This window comes from Citrus sinensis, chromosome 7, assembly GCF_022201045.2.
Source record: "Citrus sinensis cultivar Valencia sweet orange chromosome 7, DVS_A1.0, whole genome shotgun sequence".
In the NCBI taxonomy this organism is placed as follows: domain Eukaryota; kingdom Viridiplantae; phylum Streptophyta; class Magnoliopsida; order Sapindales; family Rutaceae; genus Citrus; species Citrus sinensis.
The window spans coordinates 21,732,115-21,752,723 of record NC_068562.1 but is presented as its reverse complement, the minus strand read 5'-3'; the positions used below and the strand labels follow the sequence as shown (position 1 = coordinate 21,752,723).

At 33.9% G+C, this 20,609-nt stretch overlaps 1 protein-coding gene across 4 annotated transcripts; it reads right to left on the bottom strand.

Moving 5' to 3' along the window:
- Window positions 1-293: 293 nt before the first annotated feature.
- LOC102621594 (protein NETWORKED 4B) lies at window positions 294-5,019 on the bottom strand. 4 transcript variants are annotated; one of them, XM_006464888.4, is made up of 4 exons: window positions 4,773-5,019; window positions 3,931-3,988; window positions 2,867-2,972; window positions 294-2,219 (listed from the first exon to the last, which is right to left on the bottom strand). In XM_006464888.4, exons 2-4 carry the CDS (start codon window positions 3,943-3,945, stop codon window positions 514-516), a joined length of 1,827 nt encoding a protein of 608 aa, XP_006464951.1. In that variant the 5' UTR covers window positions 3,946-3,988; window positions 4,773-5,019; the 3' UTR covers window positions 294-513. The 4 variants fall into 4 exon arrangements, with proteins under 4 accessions (XP_006464951.1, XP_006464952.1, XP_006464953.1 ...); XM_006464889.4 differs by lacking the exon at window positions 4,773-5,019 and adding an exon at window positions 4,248-4,752; XM_006464890.4 differs by lacking the exon at window positions 3,931-3,988.
- Window positions 5,020-20,609: the final 15,590 nt, after the last annotated feature.

The following is a 20,609-nucleotide window of genomic DNA, read 5'->3' as shown; positions in this document are numbered from 1 at the left end:
AGTCTGTAAATTATTTTTACCAAACACCGGGAAAATCCGCAATTTGTCCCACACTTTTTGTGGAAAAAAGAAAATAATCTTGTGAGAAATCGGAATGATGTCTTCAACTTTATTAAGGCACCAGCAGCCATTGGTAGGGACAAGCTCGCATAAATTTTTTTCCATCTTGATTTCATGATGAATTATTAGTGGCAAATTTGGATCTGTAACATTTCCAATTAAGAAATTTTGCAAAAAATAAATAAAGCTTGAATTTGAGTTCGTAAATTCAAATTTTGCACCAAATAGAACAAAAAAAAAAAAAATTGAACTTTTACTTTCCTTCCTGTTCATGCATTTATTTTCTCCAGTAAAACAGAACAAAGATCAAAAGACACAAGCCACAAAACAAAGATCAAAAGACGCAAGCCATATACTTACAAGCAAATTAGAGTTTGGCAACTAACAACCTAAATTATTAAAAAGGAAAAAGGGGCGACATCAACATGCATGCATTCAATCAATTAAACAATATCAACATGATGTCAAAACTGCAACTCCTTTGTGTCCTATGACCGCCTTTCGAAGGCTAATATAACCACTTCTATAATGCTCAAGTGAGAAACACAGCTGTCGTATGGCTTCTCGTTTCTCCTCTGCTCCTTCCAAGATCACAACTCTCTGTTTCTCAATCTCCTCCTCCAGCTCCTTAGCTTTCAATCTCAACTCCCCTACCATTCTATGAGCATCTTCGGCACCCTTAATTAGCTCCGTATGTTCCATATGTAGCTGCTGCAAATGCTTTTCCATTTGATCCATGCGATCGTCTCTGGAAATCACATCAGATTCAAGCCTGTCTCTCTCAGCCTTTAAACTATCTAGGCTTCTGTTTAGATTTTCTATATGTTTGTCTCTCTCTGCAATGCTTGCTTTTAACTGCTCAATTTCACCAACAATTCTTTCCTCCAACTCAGTTTTCTGAGTCTTGATTATTCGAAGCTCATCCTCCAGAGACCTTCCACATGATTCCCATTCTCTTAGCTGCTCCACCAAGCAAGCCTTTTCTTCATATAATCCCGATATTTCAGCCTTAATCTGTGCCTTTTCGGGAAAAATTTTCTGTTCTGCATCTGAAACTGCCATTTTCAAATCCCTCACTTCGTGATCACGGTCTGACAAACTAGTTTTTAAACTTTTAATTCTTTCTTGCAGCTTGGAAACCTCTTTTCTCTCCGAGTTCAGCTTAGATTTCCATGTTGTAATATCTTTCTGAGCCAATTGAAGTTGATTTTGCAAAGTTTGGATTTTCTCAGATCTATTGCTCTCAACTTCTTGTTTCAAACTAGCAATTTCTGCTTCTGAGAGCATAAGTTTCTCCTTTGTAATTCTTAGCTCTTCCATAAGGGCCTTTACCTTGTTATCCAGGTCTAAACTTGGCGTTTCCAACCCATTAATCCCTTCTTGAAGCTCCGCATCCCACATGTTGACATTTATCTCTGCTGGCGATCCAAAGTCAGCCTGTAAATAGTTATTTGTTTCTGATGAATTATATTTTTGAAGCTCAATCTTCAACCTCAAAATTTCTTCATTTGAAATATGTATCTTTTCATTAGCAAGTCTCAGCTTTTTCTCATATCCTACAATTCTAGCAAAAAGAGCTTCAGGATTCTCATTTTTTGCACCTTTCATAGATTCATCTGCAATCCTTTCCTCCTGCGAATGGAGTTTCTCTTTTGCTTCACGAAGCTCTGTCTCCAATTCATTGACTTTCCTCTGCAGCCCTTGATCACCACCATTCCCTGCAAAAGCTGAGTAATTGTTGACTGAGGAACTATCAGATTCTGACTCAGAGTCGGATATGGAAGATGATTCATCTCCTTCTTTCGGGTAAAATTCGGCACTGCTTCCAGCAGAACCAAGGAAGAAATCAAAACCAGCAGCTCTGGGGCCAGATTTTCGACGGCTTGGCCTTTGGTCAGGAGAGGGGCACATCGAAGGCAGTTCTGAGCTGATATCAGAAATGCCCGAGCCCTGGGATTGGAGGTCTGATGGAATATTTTTCCTCAATTCTCCTGTTACATGATCATAACGCTCAGCCAAAGACCTGTACATGCGGTAGAATTCTTCAACATGAGATATTAATTCTGGCCTCTTTTGATAATACATCTCAGCCTTTTTAGCAAATGAATCTCCATCCTCTTCAATCAGTTTCAGCATCCTTTTGACGCTCTGGTCCATCTCTGAAGATAGAAAACGCTTGGTCAGTTTCCTGTTCAGCATTTTGGTCATTCAAATGGCTACAGAGTCAACTCTTGTTAGGAAACTCTCAATTCTTCAACGTTTGGTCGTTCAAATGATTAATTGTTGGACAGTTTGGTGGTTCAAGTGATAGAGCACTAAACTCTTATAATTTCAAATTTAGAGCTTGGGAAATCCAATCATATCCAAATAGCTCGAGTATTGGAATTAGGCAATGCCAGTACAAGTATACAAAGGTTTTGTGGGGGGGGGGGGGGGGGGGGGGGGGGAGTGACTAAAATTATCCAATCGTGTACCAGCTTACAAATTTCAAGATGCCACCATTAGAATGTAAAATGAATATCCTTAAGCCGGTCAAATATAAGACAAAAAACATAAGATCCATTAGACAGATATTTCCCCAAATAGAAAACAAATCGATATCCCTAAACAAGACAGAGTTTTGTTTATAGGAGGAATCATTCAGTAAAAATCATGTAAAGGGCAGTAAAGCAAAAATAAAAAAAATACAATTTACGAAAAAAGAGATTAAAATCTACTCTAAATCACTTAGTAACTAAAATCTATTGCAAATCACTTAGTAATGAATAAGACCGTGAAGTAACTGCATACTCAAATAAATGCTTGCCTTCAAGATTCTCTGCAAGCCACTTAGAATTTTTGGGGCTGATGTGGCTATCCCACCACCAAGAATGTGACTTTCTTGACTCCATCCTCTTCATTTTTGAGTGACCCTGGAAAAAGGAACAGCCAGATAATACTAATATTAATTGATTTCAAATGGTAAGTTGACCAAAGTAAATAAAGCATTTGAAAAATTCACCAACAACTGTGTAAGTTGAAATTTTTAAATAAAATTCAAGTAAAGCCTTATCAGGATTTCCTGGTGCCTCTATTTAATATCAACAAGGCCCATATTGTTTCTTCTTTTTCTAAAAATTATAAACTATTAAAGCACTGCCAAGACCCCAGTTTAAAATAATAGAACATGATTAATGTTTGACTAAAAATATAGTAATATTTTAATCTTACTAAATATAACTTTATAAGCTAAACTGTCCTGATGCAGTCTTCAAAATTGAACCTTCTTAATAATGTCCACACATAAATTAAGGTTGTTCATTTGTAAATCTCATGAAAATAATAACTATAGTTCAATTATGTCATACTAATCCTTATATATATACTTTTTTTTTTAATTTTTTGAAAAATAAATGTATAAATTTTAATAATTTTGCATATTAAGAAGCAAGAAGAAAAAGATCTAAATGAAATATGGAAGTTATAAATTTTTACCATTTTAGCAATAAATATTAAAGGGCCCTAATTAAATTTGCCTAAAGCCTCTAATTCTCTCAAGCCAGCCCTAATCCAGGATTTCCAATGACCCACTGGCAATTCATCTGCCCCACTGTGTTTCAACGACCATCTATCTAATCGTGAGCACAATCAAAATTTCAAATATATAAGTCTGTACATAGATAAAATCTAGCTCATAATGCCCGCTATTCCGTGATTTATGTTCTAAAAATACATGCACATCCTCCATATAAAAGAAAAAGATAAAGATAAAAAGGCGAAGACAAAATGGAAGCATCCATCTTTCTAAACACAACCAGCTGCTAAGAATTCTTTACCAATAGAAATAGTTCCACATTTAATTAGGATAAATGATGCAGATTCAATTCTTACCAAAGATGCAGCCATCAAATGAGTTGGTGAAAATTGAGAGCTAATTCAATAAGGTCACCTTCATAAAAAGACCCCAAAAGATTATATATACAAATATCATACCCAAAATCAAGTTACATAAACCACTAAATTAGATTAACACAAAAAAGAAACTATAATTTGCAGGAATTGCTACGGTACCTGTACAACAAATAACAACCTATGAAACAGATTTTTCTAAATGCAACAAAACTCTTATTTCCACCAACATTATATCATTAACATTTGGTTATGCTACTGACTAGAAGCTATATGTTACAAATATTGTTAGTTCGTACCGGATAGCTAAATCCTGCCATTATCATTTACAGCAAAAGAAACTAAAACCAAGCCAAGGTAGAGATACCCTTTTGCCCAAATTAACCCCAAAGAGAAAATTAAAATAAAAAGGCCTGAATTAAACATGACCGCCTCCGAAGTTGGAAGGAGAAGCGTAGCATTCACGCGGAGCAAAAGCGCGTGGGACTTATGAGGCCTAGGTGAACTAAATGACATAAATAATCCCCGCGAAAATTGACTGTAGAGACAAAAAAAACTATACGAACGAGACGTCCAGCTACTTCCACGCGTTTCTTTAACGCTACTTTTATCTTATTTTACTTTATTTTTACTTCAAATTTCTATTCACAAAATAAAAATCCCAGATGAAGTAAAAACTGGGGCAATTTTCCCATGAATATATAGAGCCTTCAATTTCATCAGGGTTTAAAGAACTAGATTTAAAATTAAAAAAAAAATCACAGATCCAGACACGGAAGCTAAATTAAAATTTGCAGTGCCAGAGTTTGATTGAGAAAGCTTACAGATAGATGAAAAGAGAAGAGACAAGATCCTTGGCTTGGAGCTTCTTTATGTTATTGTTATTACAAATGATGAAGAGGATGTTGAAAGAAAATCAAATTCAGACAAAGAGAGAGATATTGTGTCTGTTGTGTTGGGGTGGTGGAGTGTGTGTTTGTTTGTTTACACAGAAGAGGAGTTTGATAAGGCTTCTTTATTCACATGGAATTATTCAAGAAAGTCAAAAGTTTTTCAGCAAATATTATATAATAATATTATAATTTTAATAAGCGCAATTAATAATTAATTGAATATTGAAATTGAAGTTTTGATAGATTGAAAAGATCTTAGCAAGTGTACCCACTAACAAGTCACTTTCGATTCCTGTTAACAATGAGTTTTGAGTCATTCCACTTCAGTATCGCCTGTTTATATGTATCATATCTTATGTGTGCCAGTTTCCAAATATGCCAATCTTTTTTTGTATTATTATTATTGATTATAGTTAAATTACCATTTTAACCTCCGTTTTTTTATTTTTCATCAACCAATCAATACACTCCTCTAAAACAATTAGATATATATATATATATATATTTGCCTTAAGGAGTGATGAGACTGAATTGAAACTTAATATGCTGAAAATCCATGCTTTGGTTTTGAATGCCTGAAATAATCCAAAAATATCTATGTTCTGCCGCTTCGTTTGTTGTTCACCAAATCAGCCACTTGTTTTTAGTTGGTTTCTATAATCGAAGATGCAAAGCCTGCTTCTTTTGCCAATTGTAATCCCCATTCCAATAATTCAGCTTCTGCAGAACTGTATCTGTCCACAGCTCAGAGTTTCTCACAGCAGCAGCTACAACCTTATCATTTAAGTCTCTAATTATTGCACCCAATCTAGCAAACTTTTTCTCTATATCAGTAGCTGCATCAACATTAATCGACAGCATTACTGGGTGAGGTCTCCATTTCAATTTCTTTCCATTTCTGATCTTGCCAACATATGCTTGACCAGGATCTTTGGTAGGCATCAACCACTGCTTCTGGCTTTGCCACTGATATCAAAGGATCTATCTTATTGTTCTCGAAACAAATCCGTTTCTTGCATTCCAAGCTAGCCAATAACACAGGTTCAAATGCTGCCTTGTTTAAATCCTTCGACAAATCATGAATCACACTTAACTCACCCACGTTTGCTCTAGTAATAGTGAGAGGAGCATGTCTCTGTAGTTTATAAGCCTGCTTACATTCCATGAGAGTATCGCATGTGATCTCCACTCCTCTCCTACAAAGCTAGCAAATTGGGCTCTACAATAGCTTTCTCTTCCACAAGTTCATTGCAGTTGACAAAAGGTTCTTAGCTGCTCTCCACATAAAACCCTTGACCTTATTTGGCAATTAGTAAATAGAACCGCACTTCGTGCGGCTTTAAAAAAAAATTTAGTATTATTTTTTTTATTACTTTACACTTGATAAAATTGATAAAAAATATGAATTAATTTTTTTTAAAGATGACGCAGCCTTACAAAACTAATGTTATTTATGAAAGTTAATTATTTTGTTGTTAACTTTAAAAATATATATTAATGTGTATAGTTAAGTGTACACAACCTTTTCATCAATAAAAATTATATTCACACTAATCAACTCTCTATTTTTTTTGGTATTAACAGACTCTCACATCTTACAAAGTCTAACACTTATCATCCAACTATCTTTATCATTGTTTAACTCATGAAGAAAAGAATACTCCATGAAGCACACAATACAAAAAATTTAAATAAGTCAAAAAATAAAAACACAAGAACATTTCTAAAGAGGATGTTAGTTAAATAATAAAAAAAATCCAAACATAACAAATCTTAAATACTTAATAATTATAGAGTTTGAAGAAGCCAAAAGACACTAAATAAAAGGTTGTAAATTAAATATGAGATTATGGCATTAAAATTAGGCCTTAGTGGCATTGGTGAGGAAAGATGAAGGAACCTTCCTTCCTATATTAATTAGTTGATGTATTTTAAACCACTAAAGTTTAGTTGTTGGCTTAATAAAATAAATGAATATTTCAAAACTATAATTAATTTATTATTAATGGTTACATATTGTTAAATTTAAATAAAAAGAAAAAGACACATGTAATCTTTTATAATCTACTAATTATTTTCTATTTTTAACATTTTGTAATGTAATTATTTTTTTAATATCAACCAATTTATTAGATAATAGAGAATACAAGAAGATGAGAAATAGTGATGCCACATCACCTCCTCTAGTCTCAACTTTATATATATATATAGTAGGAAATAGGATCGAAGGATGGATGTTTTCGTTGGAAATTAAAAATTAAGAACTCAAATAACACAATGGATTGGGTTGGCTTTGTCAAATTTTAAAAATAAATTACCATCTTTAAAAATAAATAGATTTGCTTTAGAACGCGGTTAGTCAGGTTTTATTAAAGGTACGTGGCTTTGTATCTAGATCGATGCAGAGCCAAGTCTGCCTTTAGAACCAGATCTGACTTAGAACAGATCAATGTCCCGCACGTTCTAGTTTCCAGCCGATATACCAAATATATTTACCAAATAATTATTAAGTTCTTTAAGCAAGCCTAGCAACAATCATACATCTAAAGGCTCATACACAGTACTAGATCTAGAACCCAGAAATGGTGCTCTGAAGGATTGGAGGGAGAAGAGAAGAATACAACTGAGGATTGAGATCTGGTCTCGTTGCCTCAGAGGAACGTAGCAGTTGTATGGTAGATCTGATATAGATCAGTCTGCAAAGTATGCATAAAATTTAAATGCTTAAAATAAATTGTGAAAATTAAAGTACAGAAATTTAAACATTCATGCAAAGCTTTAAATAAAATTTACAAATGCTTTAATGCTTCAAAATAAAACTAGAAAATGAAATGCTTACATCGATTGCTTTTTCTTTGTAGAGAAGAAAGGGAAATTAATCTTAAAGGTAAGGAACTATTCTGTAAACAGAAAAATTTCTTTGAACCCTTCGGATTCCTGATTCCCAGAGAGAGAGAGGGAGAGAAGAAAGAAGAGAGAGAAGTTCTAAACTTAGAAATGAAAAACCTTTGGAGTCTAAGTATCTAAGTCTTCCTCTTGGTTTTTTATACAAAAAATTTTTTAAACTGTAGACTGTAGCGGAGCTGAGGCGAACAGTAATCTTTGGAACTCTCCACTGTAGACTATAGCGGAGATGTATCATACAGCAGATTTCAGAACTAAATTATTCAGTCTTTAAAATACAAGTATAATACGGGTGAAGAGACATGTGCGCTCTCACTTGTGTCCATGGGACCACCCGAAAATACAATCATAATTACAAAAGGAAAATACGATTACAATGAAAATGAATAATTACTTTTTTTTTGAATAGTTACAACAATAATTACAATGCTTTATCAGAGAGAAAATTCGAAAACAGTCGTCTTCATTTTTATCTCCAAGAGAAATGAATGGCTCTTCATCTTCGTCTTCTTCTTCAGAGGAGTCTGCTACTAAAGACTTTGACCGAGAGGTGAGGAGTTGTTCCATAACTTTGAAATATTCTTCTTCAGTTTTGGCACTGGCCAAGAGAGATTGGGCTTTGGATTTTTGGGTAAGAAAGGTTTGTTGGGCTTTGTAGCCTTTTATGGTTGGCTGTAGGAAACCTTTGGAACAGAGCCAATTTTTTATAACGGTGTCAGTTAGTTTGGTCTGTTCGTCAAATTTTGACCACCATTTTACTTTGAAGGTTCTTTGGATAATGAGTTGGATTTCTTGGGTATGAAATCTGAAATTCCACATCCATACCCATGGAAGAAAGAAATTTGTACAGAAACAAAGAAAAGGGGGAAATCTTTTTTCTGATTCAGAATGGACATAATGAGCTTTGAAAAGGTTTAGACAATGGGTGGCATTTGGAGTTAGAATTTGGGGTATTGGGCCAAAGAAGTTCCACTATTGTTGAAACCAGTTTGGGAGGCTTTGGACGGTTATTTTTTAGTTAAAGAAAAATAACCATGAATGAGATTTCTTTGGGTTTTGTAAGAAGAATGTGTTAAACCAGGCTTGTTGATAATCCCAATAGGAATAGGTCAAACAATGTGGTAAACGCATTTGGAAATTTGGAGGGAAAGATTTAAATTTGTGAAGTTGATCACCCCACTGGTTTGGGCTCAAGACTTTTAGGATAGTGGCCGTGGAATAGGCCGGCTCTGAATGGGTTTCACTGAGAAAGAAATGTTTGAATTTTACTGACTCAGTAGCCTCTAGAATGCTTTGATAATAAGACTTGGGTTTTGTCAAATCCCATGGTTTAAAAAACCAGCCTTTGGGAAAGAATTTTGAAATTGCTTGGAAATGATCAGTGTGGTAAAAACCATCTTCCATTGTTAAAATATTTTGGAAGTCGGTTTTATCATACCAATCGGAAGTTTTCTTTGAAGGTGTTGGTTGTGAAAGAACAATTTGAGAAGTTGAGCTTTCACCAGATAAAATTACAGTTTGAAAAGAGGGTTTTAAAATTTCTTTAGAAATTTGTTTTTCTTTTTCAATTTCTTCTTTTGGAGAAATTTGGCTTTGAGAAAAACTTTGTAAAGCGAGCATAAGCTCAGGGGATTTAGAAATGGATTTCATCTATTCATTTACCTGCTCATGTGTGGCAAGGGCTTTAGACTGGGCTTCTTGGTCTTCTCTCATGTCGATCCAAGATTTGATTGGCATGGCAGAAGAGAGTAGCTTTTCTTTAGGTGGAGAGGTTTGAGATTCTTTGGAAGGTGTTTGGGGCACAGGGTCTTTGAGGATCCCTTTCCCTTTGTCTTTTCTTTTTGGCGGCATTTATCTGTTTTGGAGAAATTCCCTAGTTAAAAAATCAGGGACAGAATTTGTATCACCTTTAATGAATTCAATATCAAAATAAAAAACACTTTAAAATAGCTTGCCAACGTGCAAAAATTTATTTTGATGCAATGCTTTGAACATCTTTTTCTAAAACATGTTTTGCAACTTTGCAATCAATTCTAAGTAAAAATTTTTGATTTAGCAAATCACTTTGGAATTTAGAGATGCATAAAACAATTGAAAGAATTTCTTTCTTGATAGTAGAATAATTTTTCTGGCAATCATTCTAGTGTGCAGAAACATATTGGACTATCTGTTCTTTATCATTTTTTTTTTGTTTCAATATACCTCCATATCCTAAATCAGATGCATTAGTCTCAACGATTTTGGGTAATGCAGGATTTGCAAGGTATAAACATGGAATGCTTTTAACAGAATTCTTTATGAGCTTAACAATTTTGGTATGTTCATCATTCCAAGCAACATGATTCTTTTTTAATCTATCATGCAAGGGTTTGGACATCCTATTGATATTAGGACAGAAATCAAGAACATAATTTAGACTTCCTAGAAATCTTTGTAATTGAGTTTTATCTAGGATTTTATCCGGGAATTTGTCTGCAAAGACAAGAGAACGCTCAATAGGAGTAATGGTTCCTTTGGAAATGTGATAACCAAGAAACCTGATTTTTGTTTGAAATAAGGAGACTTTTGAACTAGAAATGGCTAGTCCAGCCTTTCTAGTGGCCAAATAAAAAGTCTTTAAATGCTTGAAATGTTAGTCAATGGTTTGAGAAAAAATTAGGACGTCATCAATATAGACAATGCAAAAATCAGAATAAGGGTTGTAAATGTCATTCATGATTCTTTGAAATTCAGAAGGTGCATTTTTCAAACCAAAAGGCATAACAGTCCATTCGTACTGTCCAAAAGGAACAGTAAAAGCAGTTTTGTAACGGTCATCTGGATGGATTTGAATTTGCCAAAAACCTGACTTCATGTCAAATTTTGAAAACATTAAAGCAGAATACAATTTTTGAAGTAAATCCTTTTTATTAGGTATTGGGTACCTAATCCATTTTAATGCTTTATTAAGGGGTTTATAATTAATGACCAGTCTTGGTGTTCCTCTTTCAATTTCATAATTTTTATTTACATAAAAAGCAGCACAAGACCATGGGGATCTAGATTTTACAATGAGTCCTTTAGACTCTAAATCTTTGATCTCATTTTTACAATGCTGTTCTAAATCCATGTTCATTTGAATTGGACAAGCTTTAGTGGGAATTTGTCTTTCATCAAAAGAATTTTCATAAGGTAAATCTACCAAGTGTTGTTTTCTATTCCAAAAAGCAGATGGTAGATCAGCACAAATTTCTTTTTCAATGAGAGCTTTGACATCAGAAATTTTCTTTTGTATGAAATCATTTTGTAATTGGCTTTCGATTCTTTGTAAACTTAAATCCTTTTGTAAAAACATCAAATCATTTTGTCTTGAACAAAGAAGATTATTGATTTGATTCTGATAAACAGAACAAGCTTTAACAATATTCAAATTCCTTGTTTTTGGCTTTTCAATAAATGGGAAAATAAGTTTTTTGTTTTTTACTTTGAAAGATATACTATCATAGTTGACAGTATAGGGACTAATAAGATTTATAAAAGGGGTTCCTAAAATGACAGCATGGTGTATGTTATTTGTAAGAACAAAAGAAGTTCTGAATTCAAAACCATTGTTATGAATTGAAGTTTCAACTTTAGAATTAACTTTAAGTTTTGAATTGTTGGCGGCAGAAAGTCTTTCTTTTGTTTTCTCATGAAATCTTTTGGGGACAATGTCCTCTCTTATGCAATTCAAATCGCCACCAGTGTCAAAAAGGGCAATGGCATCAATTGCAAAATTATTAGAAAAAATTAGGGTAATTTTAATTAAATATTTTCTCATAGTGATATGCTTTAAGACAAATAGAAAATCATTGGGTATAGACTTAATGTTTTCTGGATTTTTGTTATTTTTATCATTATTATCAGAATTGGATTCATTATCCGAATTATCTTGTAATTGCTTTTGTAAAAGAAGTTGGATAGTTTGGGAATCATTCTTTTGCTTCTCTTTTAACTCTCTTATCTCAAGTTTAATATCTTTAATTTCTTTCTGAAGATCTTGGATACTGGGGGTCGTCTTCTTTGTTTTCTTTTTGTCTAAAATTTCAGTAAGATCATAAGAGCTTTTTTTAACAATTGGAATTTTAGAAGTCTCTGTTTTATTAAAATCCAGAGTTTTCAAAAGCTTATCAAGATATTCTTTTTGAAGATTTGGATCAGAAATATGCTTTACGAGCTCAAGAAAGGTTTCTTGATCTTTAGTCAAAACATTGATTTTCTTTAAATAAGAATCTGTTTCAGAATCACTACTGCTAGATGCAGAGGTATCTGAGTCAATAAGCTCATCGACCTGAAGAGGATCACTATCTCCCGACATGGAAGACTCAGAGTTAGAGGACTCTATAAGAAGAGAGGCAACTTTGGAGAGGGTTTCTTCATCAAGGCCAAGTTCATGAAGCTTTCGATTCATTCTGCAATATTTTACAGTATGGCCTTTTATACTGTACTTATGGTATATGGCTTATTTGTAGTTGAAAGGGGCTTTGTGTTTAGGTTTAGATTCCTTTTTCTTAGAGAAGTTGGGCTTCTTATAAGGCCTCAAGGGTTTCTTATAAAAATATTCTCTAAATTTCTGGAATGGTTTCCTATGGCTTTTGGATTTGTAATGTTTCTTGTGAGGTCTGGAAGAACACTCACCATTACAATCTTTGGAGATGGAAGTTTTAAAGGGGTCATAATTGAATTGTTTACAGAAATTACCTAATTCTTGCTTAGATTTCCTAAGCTCCCATTTAAGTCGTTTCTGTAATTTCAAATCTTGACAGATCTTTAAACCTTCTTTGTTGACGAAACTGACTAGCTCACCATAAGTGAGTTCATCATAAAGAATGCGGTTATCGTAAAGGGTTTTAATGGAATTTCTAACCTTTTCACCTAGAAGACTAGGTAATCCTGCTAAGAACTTCTCTTTCCAAGTTATATGATTTGCATCATCCTGAGAAAGAGTCTGGTGAAGAAGGTGGTTTTGTAGTCTTGGAACTCACTAAGTTTCCTACATCTCAAATTATGTGGTAACTCAGCATTTTTGTCTCTAAGGTGAGAAGGGTCACCTATGAAATGAAGGGATATGGTTAGAATCAGGGTAGCTACGGCATCCTGAATTGGATTATTAAACTCATCAAGAATAGGGGCTCCATTCTCATCCATTTGGATGGCATTTAGGATATCTAATTGTTGCTGTTTAGTGAGAAGATGATCCCACCAACCTTTAAGTTGACCAGTAAAACCCGCAATGAGAATTTCTGCAATGGCTTTGTCAGAAGTTCCCAATTGGGTTTTATAAGCATTGGCTGCCATGGTCATCTGTTGCAACAAGCCTAAGATGTTGTATTCAGATATACCGTCAATATTCCACTCATAGACAGAGGATGCATTAAAACGTGATTGGTTCAATGCACTAGGCCTATTGTCTATGGCCAAATCAGGTGGAGACTTGACAATAGGAAGGGCTAATTCCCAATGGATTTTGTTGGCTTTAAGGGTAGGTTCTTCTTTAAAAGCTTCTAGATCGGAAGAGGCTATAGACATTTGGTCTTGTTCTAATACTCCAATCTTGCTAGATTGGGGAGTATCAGGGGTTATTTAAACTTTGCTAGATGAGAAAGAAGCAGCTTCTATCCTATCTAGTTGTTCTCTAATGGCTTTAGCAAAATTTGATTTTGACTCCTGAACAAGCTTTTGACTAGTTTTCGAAACCTGAAAAGGTTTGAAAATAGGCTCCTTAAGCTTTTTATCAGAATCCGATTTTGATGGAACAGGGGAAACAGAGGAAACAACTATAGTAGACTTTTGGAAATGGTTCTCTATTCTAGTCAGCTGTTTTCCTATAGTATTTAAGTTAGTATTACAGAAATTATTCTGTTGGATAATACTACTTAAATTCGCATCAGTATCATTTGGCTTTGGGATTTTATAAGGTGAAGCTCTAATTTGGACAGGAGGTTCACCGTGATCAACGGTTAAACTCCGAAGAGGTGGATGCTCAGATTCTATGGTTCTATCACTATCAGAAAGTTTCCACTCAAGAACTTTCTTCCTAATAGTAATAGGGTTTGACTCTTTGAAGGGGTAAGAGATGTTGTTATCAGAAGAATATATCTCAAATCAATCAAAAAACAATATATGAACTTGATGAAGGTTTACAAATTCATAATAAATTTGTTGGATTTCTTTTCTTTGATTTAAAAAATGTTTGAAAAACCAAAGTCTTTTTTCTTTATTATTTTATGAATAAAAATCATTATGAAGAAGATTTTTATCTAATTCAAAATTCTTTTTAATGACATTAATAACATTTTCAGTGACAGCAGAAAACGTTGGGGAAGTTGGAGGAGAAGGTTCCTTCTCGTCATGTCTTTGTTCATGTTGACTACTAGTATAGATTGGGTGAGGAACACTAGTAGTATAGTCAACAGAACGTATAGAAGAATTAGGTATATCCGAAGTGGAAAACCTAGGTTGACTCTTTACTGGCTGGTAAGGGAGATTTATAACAGAAGGGATTTTTGTAAATTTTCTTTCTAATGAAGGAATGCTTGAGCACGACTCTTTATCAGAAAATCTTGTTGAATTAGATCTCCTGAAAGATAGTTTGACTCTACCATCAGAATACTGAGTCACATTTTGTAACTCTGTATTTGGCTCAAGTTATTTTGGAATCGCTGGTGGAGCGGCTCCTTCAAGAATCCATTCCTCTGAAAGGTGGACATCTTTCCATTGGATTGGTTTTGGAATGACTGTGTTGGCTTTGGACAAATCAGTCTGTAAGAGAAGAGTCTCATCTCTTTTTGACTGGAATTTATGTTGTGTGCTAAATGCAGAAATCATGGCTTTATAAGAAATCTTAAAAATTAATGCAACTGGGACAGATCCCTCAATCATATGATAATTGTGGGTTTTGATTTGTAAGATCATGCTCTTTAAAATATTTTTGTCTTTAAGAGAAATTGTTATGTTTGGATAACAATCAAAAGATATAGGGCCTTTACAGAGACTCGATTCAATACTACTTAGTAAAAAATCATCAAAAGAGATAAATCAGCCATTTCTAAGGACAGCGAGGATAGAAGTATCGAAGCCTTCTTTGGTTAATGGTTTTATGCCAACTTGGATTAATCTTATATGGACATAATTAAAATTCTTTTCTTTTAATTTCTTTAATGAATGCTCTTAAAACAATTGAATTGTTTCAAATGGCTTTGAAAGAATTATTTCACGTTCTTCAGTCTTTATTACATAATCATTTTTTAGAAAATCAAAGTTTTTTGTTTTATAAATCTTTTCTTTAGAAATCTTTGGAAGTTCCCAACAATCAATTGCTTTATCAAAGTTCTCAATAACGAATTCTTCTGAACTCACAACATGCTTTGAATCATTAGTCTTCCCAGAAGAATAGCTAGAAAAGGACGATACTCTACAGAGCAGAGGATCCATGAAGAAAGAACTTATGGTCTATCTATGGTCTTGACTGAATGGTTACAGGTATGGCTTTACTGCCCTAAGTGATAGAACCATAGAATCTGAGCATCCACCTCTTCGGAGTTTAATTGTTGATCACGGTGAACCTCCTGACCAAATTAGAGCTTCACCTTATAAAATCCCAAAGCCAAATGATACTGATGCGAATTTAAGTAGTATTATCCAACAGAATAATTTCTGTAATACTAACTTAAATACTATAGGAAAATAGCTGACTAGAATAGAGAACCATTTCCAAAAGTCTACTATAGCTGTTTCCTCTTTTTTCCCTGTTCCATCAAAATCGGATTCTGACAAAAAGCTTAAGGAGCCTATTTTCAAACCTTTTCAGGTTTCAAAAACTAGTCAAAAGCTTGTTCAGGAGTTAAAATCAGATTTTGCTAAAGCCATTAGAGAACAACTAGATAGGATAAAAGCTGCTTCTTCCTCATCTAGCAAAGTGCAAATAACCCCTGATACTCCCCAATCTAGCAAGATTTGAGTATTAGAACAAGACTAAATGTCTATAGCCTCTTCCGATCTAGAAGCTTTTAAAGAAGAACCTACCCTTAAAGCCAACAAAATCCATTGGGAATTAGCCCTTCCTATTGTCAAGTCTCCACCTGATTTGGCCATAGACAATAGGCCTAGTGCATTGAACCAATCACGTTTTAATGCATCATCTGTCTATAAGTGGAATATTGACGGTATGTCTGAATACAACATCTTAGGCTTGTTGCAACAGATGACCATGGCAGCCAATGCTTATAAAACCCAATCGGGAACTTCTGACAAAGCCATTGCGGAAATTCTCATTGCGGGTTTTACTGGTCAACTTAAAGGTTGGTGGGATCATCTTCTCACTAAACAGCAACAATTAGATATCCTAAATGCCATCCAAATGGATGAGAATGGAGCCCCTATTCTTGATGAGTTTAATAATCCAATTCAGGATGCCGTAGCTACCCTGATTCTAACCATATCCCTTCATTTCATAGGTGACCGTTCTCACTTTAGAGACAAAAATACTGAGTTACTACATAATTTGAGATGTAGGAAACTTAGTGAGTTCCAAGACTACAAAACCAACTTCTTCACCAGACTCTTTCTTAGAGATGATGCAAATCATATAACTTGGAAAGAGAAGTTCTTAGTAGGATTACCTAGTCTTCTAGGTGAAAAGGTTAGGAATTCCATTAAAACCCTTTATGATAACCGCATTCCTTATGATGAACTCACTTATGGTGAGCTAGTCAGTTTCGTCAACAAAGAAGATTTAAAGATCTGTCAAGATTTGAAATTACAGAAACGACTTAAATGGGAGCTTAGGAAATCTAAGCAAGAATTAGGCAATTTCTGTAAACAATTCAATTATGACTCCTTTAAAACTTCCATCTCCAAAGATTGTAATGGTGAGTGTTCTTCCAGACCTCACAAGAAACATTACAAATCCAAAAGCCATAGGAAACCATTCCAGAAATTTAGAGAATATTTTTATAAGAAACCCTTGAGGCCTTATAAGAAGCCCAACTTCTCTAAGAAAAAGGAATTTAAACCTAAACACAAAGCCCCTTTCAACTACAAAGAAGCCATCTGCCATAAGTGCCGTATAAAAGGCCATACTGTAAAATATTGTAGAATGAATCGAAAGCTTCATGAACTTGGCCTTGATGAAGAAACCCTCTCCAAAGTTGCCTCTCTTCTTATAGAGTCCTCTAACTCTGAGTCTTCCATGTCGGGAGATAGTGATCCTCTTCAGGTCGATGAGCTTATTGACTCAGATACCTCTGCATCTAGCAGTAGTGATTCTGAAACAGATTCTTATTTAAAGAAAATCAATGTTTTGACTAAAGATCAAGAAACCTTTCTTGAGCTCGTAAAGCATATTTCTGATCCAAATCTTCAAAAAGAATATCTTGATAAGCTTTTGAAAACTCTGGATTTTAATAAAGCAGAGACTTCTAAAATTCCAATTGTTAAAAAAAGCTCTTATGATCTTACTGAAATTTTAGACAAAAAGAAAACAAAGAAGACGACCCCCAATATCCAAGATCTTCAGAAAGAAATTAAAGATATTAAACTTGAGATAAGAGAGTTAAAAGAGAAGCAAAAGAATGATTCCCAAAATATCCAACTTCTTTTACAAAAGCAATTACAAGATAATTCGGATAATGAATCCAATTCTGATAATGATGATAAAAATAACCAAAATCTAGAAAACATTGAGTCTATACCCAATGATTTTCTATTTGTCTTAAAGCAAATCACTATGAGAAAATATTTAATTAAAATTACCCTAATTTTTTCTAATGATTTTGCAATTGATGCCATTGCCCTTTTTGACACTGGTGGCGATTTGAATTGCATAAGAGAGGACATTGTCCCCAAAAGATTTCATGAGAAAACAAAAGAAAGACTTTCTGCCGCCAACAATTCAAAACTTAAAGTTAATTCTAAAGTTGAAACTTCAATTCATAACAATGGTTTTGAATTCAGAACTTCTTTTGTTCTTACAAATGACATACACCATGCTGTCATTTTAGGAACCCCTTTTATAAATCTTATTACTCCATATACTATCAACTACGATAGTATATCTTTCAAAGCAAAAAACAAAAAACTTGTTTTCCCATTTATTGAAAAGCCAAAAACAAGGAATTTGAATATTGTTAAAGCTTGTTCTGTTTATCAGAATCAAATCAATAATCTTCTTCGTTCAAGACAAAATGATTTGATGTTTTTACAAAAGGATTTAAGTTTACAAAGAATCGAAAGCCAATTACAAAATGATTTCATACAAAAGAAAATTTTTGATGTCAAAGCTCTCATTGAAAAAGAAATTTGTGCTGATCTACCATTTGCTTTTTGGAATAGAAAAAAATACTTGGTAGATTTACCTTATGAAAATTCTTTTGATGAAAGACAAATTCCCACTAAAGCTCGTCCAATTCAAATGAACATGGATTTAGAACAGCATTGTAAAAATGAGATCAAAGATTTAGAGTCTAAAGGACTCATTGTAAAATCTAGATCCCCATGGTCTTGTGCTGCTTTTTATTTAAATAAAAATTATGAAATTGAAAGAGGAACACCAAGACTGGTCATTAATTATAAACCCCTTAATAAAGAATTAAAATGGATTAGGTACCCAATACCTAATAAAAAGGATTTGCTTCAAAAACTGTATTCTGCTTTCATGTTTTCAAAATTTGACATGAAGTCAGGTTTTTGGCAAATTCAAATCCATCCAGATGACCGTTACAAAATCGCTTTTACTGTTCCTTTTGGACAGTACGAATGGACTGTTATGCCTTTTGGTTTGAAAAATGCACCTTCTAAATTTCAAAGAATCATGAATGACATTTACAACCCTTATTTTGATTTTTGCATTGTCTATATTGATGACGTCCTAATTTTTTCTCAAACCATTGACCAACATTTCAAGCATTTAAAGACTTTTTATTTGGCCACTAGAAAGGCTGGACTAGCCATTTCTAGTTCAAAAGTCTCCTTATTTCAAACAAAAATCAGGTTTCTTGGTCATCACATTTCCGAAGGAACCATTACTCCTATTGAGCGTTCTCTTGTCTTTGCAGACAAATTCCCGGATAAAATCCTAGATAAAACTCAATTACAGAGATTTCTAGGAAGTCTAAATTATGTTCTTGATTTCTGTCCTAATATCAATAGGATGTCCAAACCCTTGCATGATAGATTAAAAAAGAATCCTGTTGCTTGGAATGATGAACATACCAAAATTGTTAAGCTCATAAAGAATTCTGTTAAAAGCATTCCATGTTTATACCTTGCAAATCCTGCATTACCCAAAATCGTTGAGACTGATGCATCTGATTTAGGATATGGAGGTATATTGAAACAAAAAGAAAATGATAAAGAACAGATAGTCCAATATGTTTCTGCACACTAGAATGATTGCCAGAAAAATTATTCTACTATCAAGAAAGAAATTCTTTCAATTGTTTTATACATCTTTAAATTCCAAAGTGATTTGCTAAATAAAATTTTTTTACTTATAATTGATTGCAAAGCTGCAAAACATGTTTTAGAAAAAGATGTTCAAAACATTGCATCAAAATAAATTTTTGCACGTTGGCAAGATATTTTAAGTGTTTTTGATTTTGATATTGAATTCATTAAAGGTGATACAAATTCTGTCCCTGATTTTCTAACTAGGGAATTTCTCCAAAACAGATAAATGCCGCCAAAAAGAAAAGACAAAGGGAAAGGGATCCTCAAAGACCCTGTGCCCCAAACACCTTCCAAAGAATCTCAAACCTCTCCACCTAAAGAAAATCTACTCTCTTCTGCCATGCCAATCAAATCTTGGATCGACATGAGAGAAGACCAAGAAGCCCAGTCTAAAGCCCTTGCCACACATGAGCAGGTAAATGAATGGATGAAATCCATTTCTAAATCCCCTGAGCTTATTCTCACTTTACAAAGTTTTTCTCAAAGCCAAATTTCTCCAAAAGAAGAAATTGAAAAAGAAAAATAAATTTCTAAAGAAATTTCAAAACCCTCTTCTCAAACTGTAATTTTATCTGGTGAAAGCTCAACTTCTCAAATTGTTCTTTCACAACCAACACCTTCAAAGAAAACTTCCGATTGGTATGATAAAACCCACTTCCAAAATATTTTAACAATGGAAGATGGTTTTTACCACACTGATCATTTCCAAGCAATTTCAAAATTCTTTCCCAAAGGCTGGTTTTTTAAACCATGGGATTTGACAAAACCCCAGTCTTATTATCAAAGCATTCTAGAGGCTACTAGTCAGTAAAATTCAAACATTTCTTTCTTAGTGAAACCCATTCAGAGCCGGCCTATTCCACGGCCACTATCCTAAAAGTCTTGAGCCCAAACCAATGGGGTGATCAACTTTATAAATTTAAATCTTTCCCTCCAAATTTACAAATGCGTTTACCACATTGTTTGACCTATTCCTATTGGGATTATTAACAAGCCTGGTTTAACACATTCTTCTTACAAAACCCAAAGAAATCCCATTCATGGTTATTTTTCTTTAACTTAAAAATAATCGTCCAAAACCTCCCAAACTGGTTTCAACAATGGTGGAACTTCTTTGGCCCAATACCCAAATTCTAACTCCAAATGCCACCCATTGTCTAAACCTTTTCAAAGCTCATTATGTCCCTTTTGAATCAGAAAAAAGATTTCCTCATTTTCTTTGTTTCTGTACAAATTTCTTTCTTCCATGGGTATGGATGTGGAATTTCAGATTTCATACCCAAGAAACCCAACTCATTATCCAAAGAACCTTCAAAGTAAAATGGTGGTCAAAATTTGACGAACAGACCAAACTAACTGACACCCTCATAAAAAATTGGTTCTGTTCCAAAGGTTTCC